The sequence below is a fragment of the Corvus cornix genome, chromosome 13 (assembly GCF_000738735.6).
Source record: "Corvus cornix cornix isolate S_Up_H32 chromosome 13, ASM73873v5, whole genome shotgun sequence".
NCBI classification, from domain to species: Eukaryota; Metazoa; Chordata; class Aves; order Passeriformes; family Corvidae; genus Corvus; species Corvus cornix.
Window position 1 is genome coordinate 5,821,508 of NC_046343.1, and position 20,412 is coordinate 5,841,919.

The 20,412-nt window shown below is 45.7% G+C and overlaps 1 protein-coding gene across 1 annotated transcript in view; it reads right to left on the bottom strand.

The window, feature by feature from the left end:
* Window positions 1-3,581: 3,581 nt before the first annotated feature.
* GALNT10 (polypeptide N-acetylgalactosaminyltransferase 10) overlaps window positions 3,582-20,412 on the bottom strand; it is an 82,423-nt gene continuing 65,592 nt past the window's right edge. The window contains exons 8-12 of the mRNA XM_039559951.1: window positions 15,304-15,411; window positions 13,326-13,547; window positions 11,934-12,050; window positions 10,040-10,189; window positions 3,582-9,336 (exon numbers count right to left, since the gene is read on the bottom strand). Coding sequence (XP_039415885.1) covers window positions 9,169-9,336; window positions 10,040-10,189; window positions 11,934-12,050; window positions 13,326-13,547; window positions 15,304-15,411 — 765 coding nt within the window. The 3' untranslated portion in view covers window positions 3,582-9,168. The remainder of the gene's footprint in view (window positions 9,337-10,039; window positions 10,190-11,933; window positions 12,051-13,325; window positions 13,548-15,303; window positions 15,412-20,412) is intronic.

The following is a 20,412-nucleotide window of genomic DNA, read 5'->3' on the forward strand; positions in this document are numbered from 1 at the left end:
CCGCCCCCGCGGGGGCCCCCCACTACGGCAGGAGAGGGACCCCCCTCCGCTGCCGCCGCTCAGCGCTGCCCGCGGGGTCGGGCCGGGCCGGGCCCCCCAAGCGCCGCCGCCCGCGGGGAGCCGGGACCGCGCAGCGCTCGCACACACAAAACCGCCTCCCCGGCCGCGGAAGTCCCGCCCCCCGGCCCGAAGACGCGGCTCTGATTGGGCCGCTCGGCTGAAGGGGCGGGGCGCCCCGCGCCGCTCCGAGCGCCCGATTGGCCGGAGGAGCTGCCCGTCCGCCGCCGCCGCCCGGCCCCCGCAGCCGGAAGGTCGCCGTGAGGGGCGCGCGGAGGGAGCGGCGGCTCGGCCCCCCCGTCCGCCCGGACCCTGAGGGCGCCCGGCCTCTCCCTGCGCTGCTCTGCTGGTGCTGGGCTGGTATCTCCCGGAGGAAGCGGGACGCGTCCCTGCCCCGCCGGCCTTCGGGCTACCTGTGCTCCCGAGACGCGCACGGGACACCCGCATGCAGCCGCGGGACCGCGGGTTCCTCCAGCCGCCCGCAGCCGCACCGGCACCGCTCCTGTGACAGACCTGAACCCGTAACAGACCTGAAGCTGCGGCTCCCACCCGGCCCTCGTACAAAACTCGGCTCGGCACAGCCACAAATGCCTGTTCTTGGGTCGTCACCTAGGCAGGAGTTCTGGCTGAAATGTAATTGTTTTTATGGTATAAGAAATAACAAGATTTCCTTTTGATTATTTTTTTCCTCCCCCTCTAATCACAAGGCACGGATAGTGAAAAGATAGGACCTGGAGAACTGTTTCTCAAAGCAATGAGTTTAAGCTTCGCATTTCTTTCATCTCAGGGAAAAGATAAAACTCCAAAGGAACCCCCCAAAACAACAAAAAAACCCCCAACCCCCACCCCCAAACCTCCCCAAAAAATAAAAAAAGGGGAGAAAAAAGGAGGAGGCAAAGTAGGGGGTGGGGTAAGAATGAAATTCCTACTGATCTGTGAAGAAAAGATGTAACTTCTGGAAATGCTGTGACTTCTGTACTACCAGATAGCAAATGCTGTTGTGAGAGGTCCCTGAGCAGCTCTAAAAGGAAAAGGATTTCATCTTCCTGAAGAAAAGACTTTCTGCACAGAGAAGAAAGGTTCTATAGACTAAAATGACTTCAAAGCCTGAAATCCTGCACATGGAACAATGTGCGTGAGCAATGGGTGAACTGTGCTGAATCACACGAAATACCTTCGCAAGAAAGAGACTCCTTAAAGCCCTTGGTCATCAGCTCAGGCTGCTCCACAGTAACACTGACAACCAATTCTGCCTGGTCTGCACAAGACGACTGAGAAAAGCAAAAATCTGTATTTTCCAAGCATTCCTTACAATACCAAACAAGCCTCAGAATAAATCTGCAGGGCAGAGACTTAATACTCCTCAACAGTTCTGCCTCTTGCCTTGGCTTTTACTGCGGGTGCCCTCAGGCAATTAGTAATTTCTGTTTGTGCATGTGACCGGCGGAGAACCACAGTGCACCCTCCTGGGGACACGCTCCCTGGAGCCGGCCGTTCTCACGGGAAGCTGGTGGAAACAAACGACTTTACCCACAGACCAAACAAGCAGTGAGCAAAGAGCAAAGAGATTTTAAAAAAGCAAAACACTACGAGTTCTAAAAGCCCCAGGCCAAACTGATTGGGATCTGCCTGCCTGAAGTAATACCCTCCTGGCAAAGCCATACAGATATTCCCTTGTTTTGGGGAAAGGGAAAACACCAAGAGGCTGACAGAGATCTCAAAGCTGCTGATAGCAAGCTTTCTGGCTTTATCTTAACATTACCAATAAAAATCAAATGGCTGGCTGAGGAAATCTTGCAGAAGGATTATCTTGACACTCAGGAAGCCAAAACCACAGACTGTACGGACAAACGATAATAACAGCAAGCAAGGAGATAAAAGGGAACATGACCCTAACAAGCAGAACTTCTTCCTGTCCCCTTGAGGAGGTGATTGTGCAGGTGCTCCCTGGCTATATTTTGGGAAGAAACAGGCACCATAAGTGCCAGAACAGGTTGGTACTGACCATCAGATTGTATTTCATCTTGGGCTGCGACCTCTCATCCCTGCAGATAAAAACGTTTTAAGTCCTTCTGCAAAGCTCACTAGAAGGAAAAACCCAGCTTTTGTCACTGTCTATTTGCTAATTCAATGTTAATTACCTCCTGCTCAGGCTAACATGATGACACCTTTTTTTCAGTCTTTCTAAATAAAAAAAAAGTGCATGGAGGTGTTTTTATAATTGCAGTTTATTTCAGCATATTTATCCTCATGGGAACCTCCAGATTTCACAGTCTGCTAGCCGGGAACAAGCTTGCTGCAAAATAAACTGCCTCATAGAGACATTCTTTATTAGGTATCTATCACTAACGTGATCCAATAATTCTTTGTGGGAGCTGCAATGAAGTGAGAAACAATGTTTCATAAACCCATCAGTAGCCAGGCAGCTTTAGTACCTCTGAAGCAGTAATAGCCTGGCCATCCCAGTCAGCCTCTAATCAAATTAGGGGAACCTGTGCAGGCCTGTAAATCTCACCCACAACAACTACCCTCTAAAGGTAAGTCTGTGGTGTAGCTGTCATCTGGAACTTACTGTTTTAATGGAGCCATTCGGGGGGCTTGGGCCAGAAATACTTCTCTCCCAATGGTCTGTGCTGCTGGAGATGTCCTGGGAAGAAGGCTTTTTTACACTTTTCATAATCAGAAATCAGACCATTTCTTTTCTCAGTACCTTTGGGGGGGCCAATGAAAACACAGCTCTGGCACCTTCCCCCAGACTCCCACTCTCATCAGCACTTTTCTAGGGTGGCACACATTGAACCTGCTAAAATGCTTAAACTGTCACAACTTTTGGCACATACTTACCCTGGGCAATGTTCCTGTGGCCAGGAATCACAGCACAGTCTTCCCTGGGGATCATGCCTTGCTTGTCCCCCAGAAAGGCTTGTTTTCCCACACACAGGTTTTCACACATTTCATTGTTTGTCTCCCATCCATTTTTTTTCCCCACTGCTTTTCACCCAATGGAGCTAAGTAAAAAGGAGTATTGAGAAGGCCACTGAAGAAATGAAATGGTGACAGCAGGAAGCACTGAGGGTCCTAGTGGGAACATGAGCAATGCTGATACACTTCTGTTGTCTTGGGCTGAGCCTGCTCTCCCCACATGGAGATCAGAACACAAACAAGGCCATGAGCTGTTGAAGCCCTCCCCTGCAAACCAAGGTGTGGGATGCATCTCCCAGCAGCTGCTTCCAAGGCAAGTAGAGAAAGAAGAGTCACAGCTGGGTTTTCTCTGTTCCTCTGTGCTTCCCAGTGTGGCCTACCAAGGACAGTCCATGGCTGCTGTCCCCCAGGGATGTCCTACCTGGGCACAAATCGTCCACTACAGCTGTGGTTCTTTCAGGATTGCACCACTGGGCATGGAGTGACAGGAAACCTGTGCTGGGGAAACACTACACCAGGGCAGCTGAGCTTATTCTCATAAGTAGAAGAGAAATCAATCACGGGAGCAAAACAGGTAGGGACAGTCATGTCTGTGTACACAGTTTTCAGAAAACACATTAAAAATTTATTTTAAATATATTATAAAAGGAAGTCCATTCAACTTTAAAAACACTAGGCATTCTATCAATGATTCCCAATTTATGAAAGCTACTACATTAAAGTGCTACAAGTCCTTTACCACCCCCAGATATTAGGCTGTTGGTCCTAATACGCACAAAATAAATACACACTGATTCAAGAGGCACCATCCAGTTTTACAAAGAAAATGCATGCAGTACAAGGTACAGACAAACTTAGACCTAATCACCGAGATCCTAGAGAATGCATTTTGAAACCAATTCCCTTCTCCACCCTAGAGGCTAAAGCTATTTGTTGCTGTTATCATAAGGGCTACGGTTTCACGCTGTTAGCTCGATCAGTTTTTATCTTGTTTTGTGGTTGAAGTTCACATTTGTTTGCTCACTACCTGGGATTAAGACTTTTTTCCTCGAGTTGAACTAGTATATTTAAGACCACATAGATCCAGTGGCTTTATATAAAGCTCCCAAATCACTCACAACTGCTGGAACCACTGAAGCCTTTTGGGTCATACAGAAGCATCAAGAAAGCTCAAATGCACTCAATTAAGCAGTATACTCAGCTAGCAGAGGCAGAGTCAAAAATGGACACAGGCTTTTTATTAGGGTTTCCATGACCTATCATTGCCTAGTTCCATACAGATTCTCCAAGGTAAAGCATGGCACTCCAAAGTAGCAATCAGAGCAGGAGGTGAGCTTATTTTGGTTACACTTCAAATTTATAATGTGAATAAATCAATCTGACTGGTTAATGAGGAATATGAAATGAATTGACAAGTCTGTGTTGAATGCTGATGGCAATTTCAGATCTCATTTCCCATTCTCCACCCACTGCATCTCTCTCCACTCGAACCAGGTGAGGATTTGCAGCTTGTTTTAAAATCTGGACTCAACACTCACCAGGTCAGAAAATAAAGCACTTAAAGGTAAATCCTACACAAGCTGGGAAATTGCAGCACACAGACTTTCCTTGCTTAAGGTCAAGTAACAGGCCATGGTAGCCTGGGAGCAGGACCCAGAGCTCCTGACTCACAAGCCAGCTGCCCTTTGCTGTGTATCCCGTGAAACCACCCAGTGTATCCATGAGCCCCAGCTGCTGGGAAGTGGATGTGGGATGCAAGGTACTCGTGCATCACTTGGGCTGTTTCACACATGGCTTTACCAGGGCTCTTTCGACTGCAAGTGTGACAGGCTGACTGCCAGAGGCTGGCTGTTCTCTCCAATCAATTCAACTCCCTGTCTATATCTTGAAAGACAATTTAAAATAAAAATCTTCTCCCTTTTCACCTGGCAGTTCCATGACTGCCCAATATGACTATTAGGAGATCTCTCCCGTGGGTGACGCGAGGCAGCAGAGCTGCTGTCACAGCCCTGCAGCAGCCCCAGAGCACTGTGCTCCTGAAATGCTGGTGGTGCCTGTTTGACTCTCAGGTCACTGATCTCAGTGCAGCAGGGAAAAGGAAAGTTTGCTGAGTGGAACACTCCAGTAAAGGAAAGCAAAGCCTTGTGCACAGCCTGCTGTAAAACCAACCACGAGGAAAGTTAGGCTGAGAAATTGCTTTCTTGCTACTTCTGTATTAGAGATATTAACACACTCTTGAAAAGTCCCAGTGATGGAAGGCATCAACTTCTTCTGAAAGACACTTCTGCTAGAGTTTATATGCTTTTGGGACTAACTGTGATTTGCATACTTAGAAAATAAAATGCAGGATCCCGCATGCCAGTGAAATCATGAGCCTTCCCATGAGGTGAAACATCCAGCAGCTAACCAAGACATCCTCCAGCACAGCTTCAGCTGTTACAGTGCACCAGGAGGAAGCTGCCAACCTTTCCAAGTCTTCCTATTAGGAGTGACAAACCTCCGCAGAGTCATTAACGATATCGATTTAACAGAGGTGGAACCCAAGAGCTTCTGAATGACTGTCGTTCACACATATTTTTAAATCAGACATTTAAAAAAAACCCCACACACAAACATTGCAGGAGCCAAGCTTTCTCTTATATCCTTATCCCCCAACCCCAACCCCTTCCCCTCTCTTCTCTTGCCCAGCAAGGCACTAGGAAATGGTTCAAGTTTAAGCATTTGCTGTACATTTACATTTAAAAAGGCACATCTTTATTTTAATGATGCTGTATTCCCCTTTCAGGAAGGCTCATACGTTCTGCTGTGGTTTGAAAAAGGAAGTTAATTTCCTAGGTACGAGAAAAGACACCTTGCACACGAGAGCCCCAAACCTATTTGCTGTCTGTAGGCCTTAGAGATTAGCACCAGTATAGATCAACAACAGCTTCAAGAGCAAATCAAAGTATTGTCAGGCAACATAAAACACACCCTGCTGTCTGGGATTCTGATACTTAAAAGCAGCAAAACTTACGCAGCCATGAAGAGAGGGGTGTTTCAATACTTCTAGGGGAAAAATATGAAAACATGTATTTGGCATTAGATAATCACCGGTATTTAATCTGCAGTCTTGACTTGCATGCAGATGTGAAGATTTGATTATGTATTTATGCTTTAGCAATTTTGCTTACAAATAACCAAAAGTAATTGGAATAATTAACCAGATTGCCCAGCAAAGGCTCAGTTAAAGATGCAGATGATGAAATACAGCTTATATTTCTCAATCAGTGGATGGTTTGCTATATTAAGTCTTTGCCTTAGTCAACAAAGCCTCTATACTGAAAAGTATAACTGATGCAAATAATTAATAGCTCAAAGCCCAGTGAGCTACTTGGAAGTGTGCACAATTTGTGAGGCTCTTAACCACACTCAGATGCCCAACTTTCAGAAAACAGATCAACCACACTGAGATGGACCCGCTACAACCACTTACACTAAAGCTCCAGTTTCTGTGTACTGGTGGTGGGTTGTCAAACAGGAATTGCCTCAACTATTGCCTAATCTTTTGGTGCAAGCTGGTAAGAGCTGACCTTTCTCTCCAAATTAAGATCACCAAGGGGTAAAAGACCTGTTCATTACTGCAGCTCTCTCTGAAGCAAGAATCCAGCCAGCCAAGCAAGGGCTCCCTTCACAAGGTGAGCCCAAGTACAAAGCAAGCCATGCATTTTAGAAACAGAAGCTAATCCTCTCATTAGAAAACTAAGACACACAAAGCTGCAACCTGCAAGCAGAACAACCTACAGTCCATTTATAGAATATGCTGATTGTGTCCCAGTTATAAAAATCTAGCATTGTTCATGAACAAACAGCTTCTTGTTCCACAGGCATTAAAACATTCATAAAGACATCTAGTCAGGCCATCTAGTGGCTCCACAGTCAGCACTACTCGGCTAATGAGAGCATTAATAACTTAAGGAAAGCAGCAGTCACACACAAAGCACTGGAAGGTGACTCTGTCTCCCACAGAAATGAGGAGGGATCCTAATGACAGACTTATTGTAGTAACTGAGAACATAAGATGTCAACTCTGTTTGATGCTGGTCTCATTCCATTCAATACTGCTGCAGAACTGTCACAAGGGAAGTTTAGGGCTTTTTTTTCTTTCTTCACTCCCAAAATATTAGACACCAACATATTTTGGAAACCTGGTCCCAGCTGCAATGCAGTGTCCATGTTTCCTGTTCTCCATGACTGCATGGACCAGCTAAGTTGGCAGAAAAGGTAAGACATGGACTCAGCTGTGTGGACGAGAGAGGTGAATTCTGAGCCTCCTACTCAATACATCAGACTGGAGAGTTTGAGGGGCAGACAGCTGTGTTCTTGTTTGCTCCCAGCTACCAGGTACAGCTCTGCATGGCCTTGAACACATCAGAAACATGGGACACGACCCTACAACTGGCAACAAAAGGGGTTCTTGCTTCTGGAGATCTGCAGAGGGAGCCATCCTGCTTGTTTTGGGACACCAGGGAAGCATCTCCTTGCCTTCACATGAAAGACATCCCAGAGCAGAGCTTCCCTGCCCCTCTGAGGTGGGGCAGTCTACTAACCATGCTCATCAAGCATCCCAGAGGGGTCCTATCCCCTTAGAGCTGGCTGCATGCTACTCTTGCAACACCCCTCCACAGGCAGACAGACAAACCAAGGAGCTGGGCAATTCCTGGCAAAGGAATCCTGTTTACTAATGCACACAGCATCTGTGCACGAGATTCACTGCATCATCATTCACAGCTTTTACCAGAAAATGCCACTGCTCCCTCCAGTACAAGACTAAGTCAGGGGAACTAGTAAATCTGTTTTTGCAATAACTTCGTTTTAAACCAGATTTTAAAAAAATACTTGCTTCAGATGGACTTGAACCAACGGTCCTCCATTCATTCTTTAGTGTTAGTACATTCCAGCTCCTGGGATGAGACAATCCCGGTTCACTGTCTGGCAGATCTGACTGCCAAACCAGAAGGGTAACACCTTGCACTGCTTACTGACTGCACAAGGGAGAGGGTACCAGTAAAATGGGTCCATCAGTCCCACATCTCTGCTAAAGCAAACAGATTTCCAGTCACAGTAAACTGTACAGTGCTGTGGGTGCTGGGAAATGAGGAGAGATTAACAGCACATTTCCACAAGGCTAGAACACTACTGACCACAGGACTCAAGAAACTACAGACTGATGAACAAATGGATAAAGACCAATCGTTAATCTCAGCCCTGACTTAATTATCCTGAATTAATCTGCTCACACCAACTGTAAATTAACTTAGCCATCAAACCTCTAAAGGAAGAATGGAAATTGTCTTCACGCAGTAGATTTAACAGGAGAAATCCTGGAGGTGTCTGTGCTAAAAAGGTTATAAGAGGCAAATTTGGAAACTGATATCCAAAGGCTCTTAGCATAAAGTCTTCACCAGTAAGAACTGTGATAATTTAAAAACCCTCTGCTAATCTTTCACCTTGAAGATTCAACAGTGAGTGACAAACTGACTGCAAAGTGAACGGACCAGAAACTCAGATTCCTCATGGCTAATAACAACAGCCATATTCCCAACACTTGGCTGCACTTCCACTAGAGCTCATTCCTTCATCAGAGCTATGATTTGGAAAGTAATAATATTCAACCTGTTTGAAATATATTTGGTTCAGGGCAAAAAAAATACGCATTTCATTTTACAATAATGGGGTTTTTTTTTTTTTTGATTGGAAGCTTAAATCTTGTCTTCAAGATTTTACTTATATGGAGTTTGGAAGATAAAGCACCTATGGGGGAATGCTTCTATGCATGGTATAGCAGCTACAAAAAGTCCTGAAGGGTCCTGGATAACAAAATCATTTAACACCAGACCCCAGTGGGAAATAAAACAAAAAAGGCAGAAAAAAAAGCCATTTGAAACACATTCAGACTCCTCTAAAAACAGAGTTTCTGTTCAGTCTCAGCACAGAAGTGGCTCTGGCAAAGTCTTTAAAATTCCACCATCCCCAGAAGAGAAGGATGCAGCATCTTCACAATAAAGATTGGCCTGCTAGTTAACCTTCTCCTGAGATTCTCCCTTTTACCTTCGTTAAGTGTTTAAAAAAAAGTATTAAAAAAATTTTTTTTGTAACCCTCCCCAGTAAAAACTATAATTGTAAAATATATATATATATTTTCTCAGTCTTTTAAAGATCAAGATTTCTGTTAAATTTTTCCAAGATGGTTGAGTTTGTGTGTTCAAATATCCACTGCTGTGTTGAAGATGAAGGATTGCAGCTATTCATAAAGATCTTTCGATCACTCTCACTGCAGTCCATACAGCTGCTGCTGACTGGGTGGTAGAGGGTCTTGTCCTGGAGGAGAGAAATTTGGTGTGAGGTTGCTTAAGTGGAGAAGAAAAGTTGTTTTAAAACCATCAGAAAGAAGCCTTAAAAACCAAGGCAAGCTATTGTGTCACTTGGGTGTATCTGTTCCACACTTAACTGATTGACAGGTGTCTGGGTCTATTCCCACCCCTTTCGACAGAATCCAGCCCAATCCTCACACCTGCACCAGGAAGCTCTGAAGGCACCCAGAAGCCATGGGCTCTCCAGGCTGGAATTCTGCTGCATCCCTCCGGGGCACTGTGCCAGCAGATTGGAAGGACTAGGACAGGGCACTTAGACAAGAATGTACTTACCTGTGGCTCAGAACAGCATTGCTTAGTAGGAGGATGAATAAATCCTTATCTACCTTTGGCAGGACATTGCAGTGCTCAGAAGAAACCAACTCTCACAATACCTCTTTGCACATCACCTCTCTGCCAGCTGTGGGGACACTGCACAGAGAGCGTCCTGCTCAGGAGCCCTGGGGTCATCACCTTATTCTAACCAGTGGAACAGGGGAGTCACCTCTTTTTAATCAATGATACAGTAACAAGCAGCTGTCTGCAGATTCTCTTATTGCAGCTACATGAAAAGAAGGAATAAAACACGAGTGGTGACACTTTCAGGAAACGTAAGTGCCTCAGGCAATTTGACACCTTAGATGAGAATACGCCCACACACACAGACTCACTTTTCGGTATCTCCAAAGCTGGTTCCCCTTCATTCCATGACAGTCATAGAGGGTCACAGGGCTGCTGTGGGAAATGGCATCAAAACAAAACTTCTTGGTATGCTGAGGATCACCGGGACGGATATCCTCTCTCCAGCTGAAGGTGAATACCTGTCAGGACAAACAGCACCCTCAGGATGGCTGGTACCCAGGCATGATACTTTCACCAACAGAATGCTGTTCCCTGTGCCCACAGGGTGGGGATAGCTTCAGGGAAAGGACAGTATCTTCTAGAGGAAAAACTCCTCCCACCCCTAAGGACAGGGACTGCTGACCAGGGGACTCTGTACCAGCTGTCACACAGCATGTGAAATGAGACTGTGCTGCTGCAGCCAGCCATGCTGGTCAGCCTGGGTACTAGAACAGCCCTGGATGTCTCTGCAATGCAGACATACATCAAGGATTAAGTGAACAGCTGACCAATTACAGCCCTTCCCAGCCAGCAAAAAAGCCAGAGAGCTCCAGGAGCTCTGAGTTAACGCTGGCAGTGGACACCCAAGTCTGCACAGGCAGCCTGCAGTCACCTTGAGAAATTGTCCCACACTTCTGGGACAAGAGACCAGGAGCCACAGCTTCCTACCCTGGCCACAGGAGTGCTGGGAGTGCAAACACTTGGGCATTGCTTCGTGATGCTCCCTTCTACTGATCCTGCAATGAACTCAGCACTCTCAGGTGAAATGAAGGAGGGACTCTACAGAGCAGAGGAAGAGTTTTAACTTCAGTAACTGGGCACAGCCCATGCCTGGCAACGCAGTGCCTCAACGAAAGTGTCCTCCGTGGCCAGCACTAGCCCATGTGGTTCTGCAGGACTGCCAGCCAGCACACCTCCCTTTCAGTCCCTGAGGAAAAGGCTGTTCTGGAGGCTCCTTTGGAGTCAGCTGGAGGAATGGTTCTCCTCAGAGATCTCTCATGGGGCAGTGAGAAAGGCAAGTAATGATCAGGGTGCTGCTCTTTGAAGCAGTGTGGCCAAAAACTTTTGCACAAAGAAACTACTTTGTTCTTGGCTGTCTTTTAAATCCCTCTTGAGAGAGAAATTACCGCAATAATTTAGGCTCAATGCTACTCAGAAGTTCAAACCGCATTCTCTTCCTAAACATAAGCCAAAACTAATTTTCAAGATCCTCCTGACACAACAGAGGCTTAGTTTTGGACTGTGCCTGAGTAAATTGGTTTTGTTTCTATTTTTCACGCATCAAATTGATATGCAACAACCCTCTGTCTCCTACTACTGAAGCCATTCCCTGAAGAGTTATGCATGGCTCTGTAATAGAGGCATTGTTTTCTTGATCCTTTCTCAGCTCAGCTGCTACAGTTTAGACAAACTAATATTTTCCTCCCTTCTGTTACAATAAAGCTGTCGTTTCTGGCACCTCATATGTTGAGAGGGTGAATCTATAACCTGGCTGGTTTCATCACTCCAGCAATGGTTGGGTGTTTATAATGCATTTGCCTGCTGTCAGGAGGATGATAGTGAACAGTTATTGAATGCTCCTGCAGGTTCATTAATATGCATGATGCTCTTCTATCACTTCTTTCAGCACAACCTTTGAAGTTAATATTCACTTTGTTACATATTACAGCTGCCTTGTTACTGGTTTATTGTTTTGGCACACTGTTTTCTTGTCATTTCTTTTGTTCTCTCTGAGAACTTCAAAGCAGAGGTAAAAGCTCCGCACAGTCTGCCAAGCTCCAGACCCCCCTGTGGCACAAGCACAAGCCACATCCTGTACCTAAGTACAGTGAGCACGTGAGCCTTGGGGTGGACATGACAGCTCTAAATGGCCTTCCTTAAACATTGGTCCTTGGAACCTCTCCCTCCCCAGATTTAGGGGCCGATGATTTATCAGACTGTTACCTGCACGTTGTTCCATGCTGCCTCTCCTCTGTCCTTCACGCAGTTTTCCAGCCTCAGTGGGGATCCCAGGGCTCCATGCTTAGTATCCACACACAGGCCAGTTCCCACATTGCGTATCTGAAATAGTAAATTAGTCACTGAATCTCCTGCTCCTAGCAGAAAGAAGGCTCAAATTGTCTCAAATTGCAGCAGTGTTTGTATGAAGTTAGTTTTAAGATTCCTCACTTAACTGTGAGTCTGAGCTGGCTGGTTAGAGCTGGGAGAAAGTACAGAACTCAAAATGGGGCCCACTGCCAGCTGTACCTCCAGCACATAGCAAAACCCACCAGTGACAGGATTGCAGAGCCCACTGTGGGCTGGGTTGTCTGGTGGTGCCATTTTTCACAGGTCTATACCTTGTACATCCTCCCTTAGGTCTGTGCCAGTGTGAATATGCTACAGCAAATGTACAATGAATGTTAGTCTCCTCGATTCTTAAGTACTTTAGATTTCTGAGTTACTGTTGTGCTATAGTAAATCCTACATGAATCTTTTGCTAAATTGTTAAGTTATCCATTAGGTGCTGTTAAGTTTAAGCGCTGTTAAACCATTAGGCTTAAACTATTTGAGTTCAGAGCTAAGTTTAGTAAGGAGGTCCACTCTGAACCTTGTAACTCCATGAGAGGTTCTCCCTTATTCTCTTTTGTCCTTACCCTTTTCCATCCCGTCTTCACACAGGTAATTTTTGGTTGGTTTCAATTTTAGATTGATTGATTTTAGATTTTAGCTTGCTTTTTCTCCGTGTGCTTTAACCCTCTAGAAAGTAGTAGAGTGAACCTTACCAATAAACTTTGTCATGCTTTCACTTTTATATTACACCTGCTTTTGCTGACGCCTTTGCCAGTGATTCTTTAAGTGACCCAAAACACTCAGCCACGAGAGACGTGTGTAACAATTCACAGCCTCACTCCTGGGGTGATTCTATTCCCAGAACACAGCTGACTTTCAAAAATACGGATGGTTTTCCTGCCTTTCACATGGGAAAGATAAGGACAAGAGTAGCTCAACACAGTTGTGAAGCCCTTTGGAAATACAAGATTTCACTATTGCTCAGCTGCTGCCTCTCCCTAGTCCTCCCTCTGGCACATTCTGCTTTCTGCTAAATACACAACATGCAGAACAAGCCAAGTCTCTATTCTCGTTGGAGCTGTGCACTAATAGAAGCAGCTGCCTGCCCAACTGCCTGCTTTGATCAGGCCAGTGCAATGGTAGAGGAGTTCTGGGTTTTGAAACATCAACAGATCTTTAAACACTTGCTCGCACCTTACCCACAGCAACTGAGGCACGTGGGCAACCTTAAAAAACCAAACTGCAGCCTGCCTGCCCACTGCAGATGTCAGAGCACAAACTTGCCTCTCCCCAGGCAGCTGCTGGAGGCTCCACTGGTGGGTAGAACTTTGGCAAGTCCCAGGCAACCTCATTCATGAACCACTTGAAGCTTTTGCAGTTGAGGTTGTTGCGAAGCTCCTTCTGAGCGGCGACGTCGCCCGCGGAGAGGTGCCGGTACTCGGGTCTGCGCTGGTAAATGTACTCTGCATATTCATCCATCCACACCTCAGCCACCCGCTTCAGGTTCTGGGGGGAGAACGAGAGGGGAAACCACCTGAGAGTGCTGCACAAACCACCATTAGCATTCAGAGCAGCTCGCATGTTTTTGCTCAGAAAGGATTTTCATTCACATCCACTCTTTCTCTCCAGCTTCAGGACACAGATTATTTTTATTACTCTCTAGTTCCAAGGGACTTTTAGAAAGATATTTTCAGTTGAGGTCAAAACAGAATCCTGGCACTTGGCCATTATATCTAGTTCCTTGTGGCTAAGAAAAACAATATTAATCAAAAGTTGTTTTTCTTCCCTTTTTTTCTGTAAGGAAACTAGTCAGAACATGATGCTGGTAAATACCACTGGACATTCAAAGGTCTCTGACAAAAAGCTGCTTTCTTAAATCCTTCTTATTGCATCTTTTATATCCATCTAGAAATGGGATTTGCAGTGCTCCCTTCTGAAAAGCTTCAGTTCACAATACTCTTTCTTAGCACTTTTTTTCCATTTTCTTGGGTAAAACTCTGAGATACCTCAGGAATAGGGAGCTTTCAGATGATGACCCTTTGGAACAGAAGCAAAGGGTTTTACCTCGTGGCAGCAGCACATTTCATGTATTACTGTAGAACTTAATCCCCTGTGCAACTCCAAGACAGCAACAAACACCACCCTCCCAAGACGACCTGCTTGTCACAGCACCCTTGAGAGTGCTGAACCTTGGGTTATTCTCTGGCAACATCAGGCACATTCTTGGTGACCGTCAGTAATGTGCCATGTGCAGCTGTGACTCCTTGCATGAAGCTGCTCAGTCCAGCAGTGATCATTTACTACCAAAAAAATGAGGAAGCTAAGAGTAAGCAGTTGGCTGATCCTGCCCCAAATGCAGCCTCCACACAACAGGAGCAGGTGCTTACCTCAAAGTGTCTGTTAGATGCCAAGAAACAGCCTTTCCTACCTCTCTGCTGTTTCCTTCCAGCACTGGGGAGTACACAAGAGCCAAATACTGAATCAAAAGAAATACAGCTCCCTCCTGAGGAGATGGCACAGACAGGAGAGTGCTCTGTCGCTCTGACAGGTCATTGCTGGGCTGAGGAATAAATCCAAATCTATAACTGGGGCGATGCTATTAAACTGGGAAGCACTGTAACACTGAGCAAGCTGTAAGACTTCAGAAAAGCAGGGCATCTCTCTGAGGTTTTTACTTTTGCAGCCTTCCTGCTACTATGATTTTTTTCTCCCACCAGAGGGCAATGCAATCCCTCCTCAATTTGAAAATTAGCTGGAGAAACCCAGCGCAGGATAGGTGAAAGCTCTTTCTTTTTTGGGCTACACTAGATTAAGAAATAAGATGGCACCGAACATTCCATTGTGGAAAATTACAGCTTGCCCATTCAGTGGTCTGTAATGCTCGAAGTTGAGAGGTCTTTCAATCACCAAAACCAATCACCACGCTGAAGCCTGCTGCTCTTGGAGAGCACAGCTATAAAATGACTGAAGTATTATACAAATAAAGCCATATCTTGTTTTTATAGCCAGCGCCTGATCACAAAGTCCGTGTCCAGCACCCAGCAGTGGCTGATATCGGGAGCATGGCAGCTGTTCACACACTCATCTGCAGCTCCCCGGGCTCTCTTCCCTTTGTGCTACACATCCACCACTGTAAAACTGTTCAAGTGCAAATTACAGACAAAACCCCCTACGTCTGCCTCTCATTGTGGGGTGAGAGTAGACAACAGCATGGTCACGTTGCAGTCAGACTACTGTTGTGGGGAATGCCACTGCCACTTACTCTTGCCAGGCTGACTCCTGTGGGAACCTTGTATGGAACGTATTTCCTGTAGATATGACCAACTCTAGAGCAAGGGATGTCCTCCATGCGACCTCCACACATCCATACCTGTGGAACAGCAGAGAAACACATTCAGTCTTGGCTTTATGAAGGAAAATGAAAAGGAAAAGACTTTCAAGTAATAAAAAAACTTAACCCAGATTTTGACATTAAAGTACACTCTTCCCAAATCCCCTCCCCTCCTTGCCTTAGCCCCAAATCCTATAACTACCTGCTTAGAGCCATGCAGCAAGCCTTGATTTAGCACAAGTGCTCTGAAGCCTTCTATACAGAAAAGAACAGGGAAAAAAATCTGAGCACTGAGAAAACAGCACACACCTTGCTTTAAACTGATACATGTTATTACAGCAGTAGTAACCACAATAGTTAAACTGGGCTGCCATAAAAAACCCGGGGTGTAGGTTGTGTAACGAGGCTGTAAAAGGGAGGCCATCTCCCTAGTACAGGTGGTCATGTGTTATGCACAAGGCTCCAGGGAATTCATGAGCCTGTTCAAGTGCCAGAAATCAGAAGAAACTGCTACTTTTCCCTGTGGTTATCACTGCTCTTTTATGGTTTCATTGCTGACATTCATTCATTGCTTTTGCAGCCTTACAATTAAGTGGAAATCTCTGCCTGGTGAACACATAAATAGCTTTAAAAAGCCCTCAGGAAGTCACTAGAACACACTCCTAGTTGGAGAGGACTACCTTGATGCTTGGTTAATGTCTAGATTGGGCCCAAAAGCTTCCTTCCCCATCTGGGAAGATTTCACTTTGTGCCAGCGCTCTGCAACAACTTTCTTTTATTCTTTATTTATAGCATGGAATTTTGTCGAAGTGAAACAAAAGGAGACATTTTCTAAACCAGCCAATCTACTTCATTAAGTTTAAGAAATATTTGTGTGCTTCACAGAAATATTCAATCAATACTTAAAAGAAAAAGCACCCTTTAGAATGCCAAACAAATGACTTTCTGAATTCCTGAAGCGAGGCACTGCCTTTGCCTTTCCATTTGTCCCCAGATCCCACGGGAGTGCCCTGAAGGCCATGGATTTCGGGCAGGCTGGTGCAGAGCTCTTGATCTCCCCGTTCACTGGGGCTAATTTGAGCCACCACAGTTCACTGTACAATGAGCTTAGTCAACAGCTTCACACATAGCAGGCAATTCCATTAATATTCTACAGCGACAATATTAAATACTTAGCTTGGAAGAGAAATATTTGGCCAAGGCTGCTGCATAATTATTAGCCCTGACACTAAAGTCCTCTGGAGTTTCAGCTGTCTGCTGGCCCTAATAATTACAGTCATTTGCTGACTGCGTATAACTTAATGGAGGTTGGTTGCTCTCAGTTAGAGAAATATTTTTCGCAGGCAACTTCTAAAGTTCAAGGTACTTAATTACATGTCGTTATGATGAGAGAGACAAGAAGAAAGCTGACAAACTCTCCTTCTACAGAATTTCAATCCTTTTGTCCCTGCTGTGTCCTGAGAGGCTGGTGCAGAAGAGATGAAAAAGAAACTAGCACTCAGCTTCTATGAAGTTTCTTATGGAATTAGAAATGCTTCTTGTTCTGCAGCGATTGTGCTTTTGGCTGCAGAGGGCCAGAGCATGATTTCACTGCTAGGAAATTAACAGATAAGCTGAGAAAACAAGGATCTGGCCATGGCTTGTGTTTCTACGACAGAAAAGGTTTGTGTAAGGCTCCAAGAGCCGCAACAGTTCTGGGAACCATAAAAACCTGCAGGAGCAGCAGCAGAAGCCCAGAGCCCCGTTGCACAGACACACACTCCTCAACAACCTGCACAACCCTGCACTGCACCCTGCAGCAAGAAGCCTGAGGGGTTCACACCAGCTGCATTTTAGTGTAACACAAGCCTGGCTGCAAACACCAGCCTGTTTTCTTTGCTGCCTGCCCCGAGGATGCCTCACCTGCCCCATCTCTAAGGAAAGGCTTTCAGGCAGACCACCATGAATACACTTCTCTGGAACAGGATGTCCCTGTTTAAGCTGCGCAGCAGAGCCCTGCAGTCAGTACAGCTGGAGAGGAGAGAGCTGTCCTTGTGCTGCAGAGCTGGTGAAGTGGTACCAGACAGCAATGATCCACAGAGCCCTACGCTGGAGAGGCAGCAGGAGGGGGAGGCTGGACCCAACTGATGGGCCAGGAGCTCCAGCCTGGTACAAGACTCCAGGCATAAAAGACAACATTACATGAACACATGCAATGATGTGATCAGAAAAGCTACTTAACTCAGTTGCTTAATGAGTAAAACCTAACATCAGTTTGACTTGCTCTTTTCCTGATCGTGCTTTAAAATATTTATTTCCAAACGATGCTGCAATGGAGGCAATGGAAAGCTTCCTAATCCCTACTAGCAGAACTCAGTGACCCTTTCAAGGTACTTTGCCACCTCTGTGCCTTTTTAATGTTGCCTCACGCTGCAAGTGACAGTGTGGCACCCACAGTACAAATCTAATTTTAAAGGCATGCTTTCCATTCATTCGTTGCTGCTTTGATTTATTTTATTAGTGAGCTGCTTTGTGTGGTGACAGAACTCATTACCACCTCCATAAAGACAATTACCAGTCCTTATCTATACAACTGGAAGAAGGGGGAGAGGGAAAGAGCGTGATATGCATTGGTAAAACACAGCTAACAAAAGCATTCGAAAGCCAGAGCTAAAGGTCAGGGAATTGCATCCAAGGGTCTGTCAAGGAGTAACTGCAAGGGAAGCAAACCCAAAATAGCTGTGTGCTAGCTGAGGGAACACTTCCACTCAGTTACTGATATTTGGTTGTTTTTAAAGCAGAGTACAGTTCCCAGGCATGACACACCAGAACGTACACTGCTAAAAATACCGCGCTGTCAGACAGCTGAAACGGCCACAACCTTGTGCCTTCCCCACAACAATGACTGCCACTTACTTACTGCCTTCTCCTTAGGCCACAGGAGCCAGTTTCTTCTGGGTGTTTTACAGATCATGCCTCACTCCCTGGCTGACATGACAGAAAACGTCAGAGCCTGAACTTGCACCTGATTTCAAACAGCCATTTATGCCGTAAGAACAAGAATTAAAGCTGGTCAGGAAGACAGTGCTTCTTACAATAATCTAATCAGATCTCATCAAGAGAGAACAGGAAATTTCTCTTCCTCCTCAGGCACAATTTCGCCAATCTTCATTTTGGGCTTGGAATCCAGCAGCTGACAGATCTGCTAGAATTAAGAGAAAACCTGGCTATGCTGAGGTCAACGGGCACACTGAGCAGATTTAGCTAAGGCCACAATCTCACCCTAATAATAAAAACTACACAAGGGAAATAAAATAACACTGGTGATATTGCTTCCCTCTTCCCAGAGGCCTGGAGAGCTGTAACTCCATATTCATAAAGCAACTCCAGAGCCTTCGATTCAGTCAGTATGCTATGAAAGCAGCAGATAATATGCCACCTATTCTCTACATGGGAATGTTATGCTGATCCAATTCCCTTTCTGCAATTTCAGAAAACAATGTCAGGTAAGACAGCTGAACCTCTCCTCTCAAACACACAATACAATGCTGCAGTTGGTGTGTGAACACAAATTACCTGAGTATACAAGGTTTATGGTTTCCAATGACTGCACCATAGTGAGCCAATGCTTCCCAAGAGAGGGAAAAACCACAAAGGATAGTTAAGCCTTGAAAATAAAGCTGCTTCTGCAAGACACAACAGAATTGAAGACCATGGGATGGACCAACAGAGAGCAGCTGGCTGGTTGTGTGAGCACACACTGAAAGGTGGGAAGAAAAGGACGCAGAGGATAAATCAAGAGGGTTCTCTGCATAACAAAGTAGCTGAGAGGATGAAAGCAAGGGCAATAATTCAGGAAAATTGTAATCCTCTATACTGGAAGTATCAGCTGCTCCTACTGCTGGGACTTGGTGCTCTCTGAGAGATTAAGGTAGCTCGTGAGGCACTGGGATCCGTGTGTTTGCACAGCACCTCTCACACACCACACACCAGTACAGCCCCTCCTCGCCGTCTGGAGCATTTGAGAGTAATGACAGCACTTTCTAATAATCACATTTCAGGGACTGGAGGGGAGCACTTCCCTGCTGCTGCTTGGTGGGAGGCTGCTCAGGAACCTGAACCAAGCAGAGGGTGAACAAAGGCAAAAAATTCAAGTCAATGGCCTGAAACTGATCTGTGCATCACCAGATAGGGAGAGAGAAGCCACCCTGTACTGCAGCTGAGAGCCTTAGAATTAAGCAGCATGTGCTGGCTGAAAAAAAAAAGCCCACAAAAAAAGCAGCAGAATGCCCGGCCTGTTCCAGTGTGGGCAAACGTGAGCTGCTGGAAAGTGGCGTGAGTATGTGCCCGGAATAAGCAGTGCAGGCTCACAATCAGCACTAACTTCAGCAACACAAGTAGAAATGCTGTCAGAGGGGATCCCTTGGCAGCTGCACCCGAACGATGCACCTGCCAGAGCCCAGCGGCAAAATGGGAATCAGAAACGTGCTGCTGGCGTGGGGCAAAGGAGATGCAGCCATTAGACATGTGAAGAGGAGCTATGCAGCACTTGGATTTGTTGGAAAACATGTAACATGTTTTGTGCTGTGGAAATCAGAAGCAATCCATGCTGATGGTTTGGGAAAAGGATCCGGAAAAATGCAATGACCTACAATCACCAGAGTAAGTGCAATGGCTCTTTTCCTATTGCTGAAGCAAGAAGTGAAGATCACAAGTACTGACCAGCTCTTTTGTCTCCCCTTTAAGTGCTCTTTCCAGGGCAACTGCCAATCTGGCTTGTTTGCACCGAGTCCTTCGTATTTTATGAAGGCTTTCCAATCTTCAAATTACAAGACAAATGTTTCTAAAACTGAAATGATTTATCACCTAGCGAGGGACATTCTGGATTCTCATTCTTTGCTCTTCAAGTACAGTGTGGACTGGGAACCACACCACTCAGATCTGAGATACAAAGTACATCTATAATTATGCCTATACAAGTCAAGAGACATCCCTTTTTACTCTTCTGTTTCCCCATAACCAAAAAAATCAGAGACTATGTATTTATGGAAGAGAGGTGTG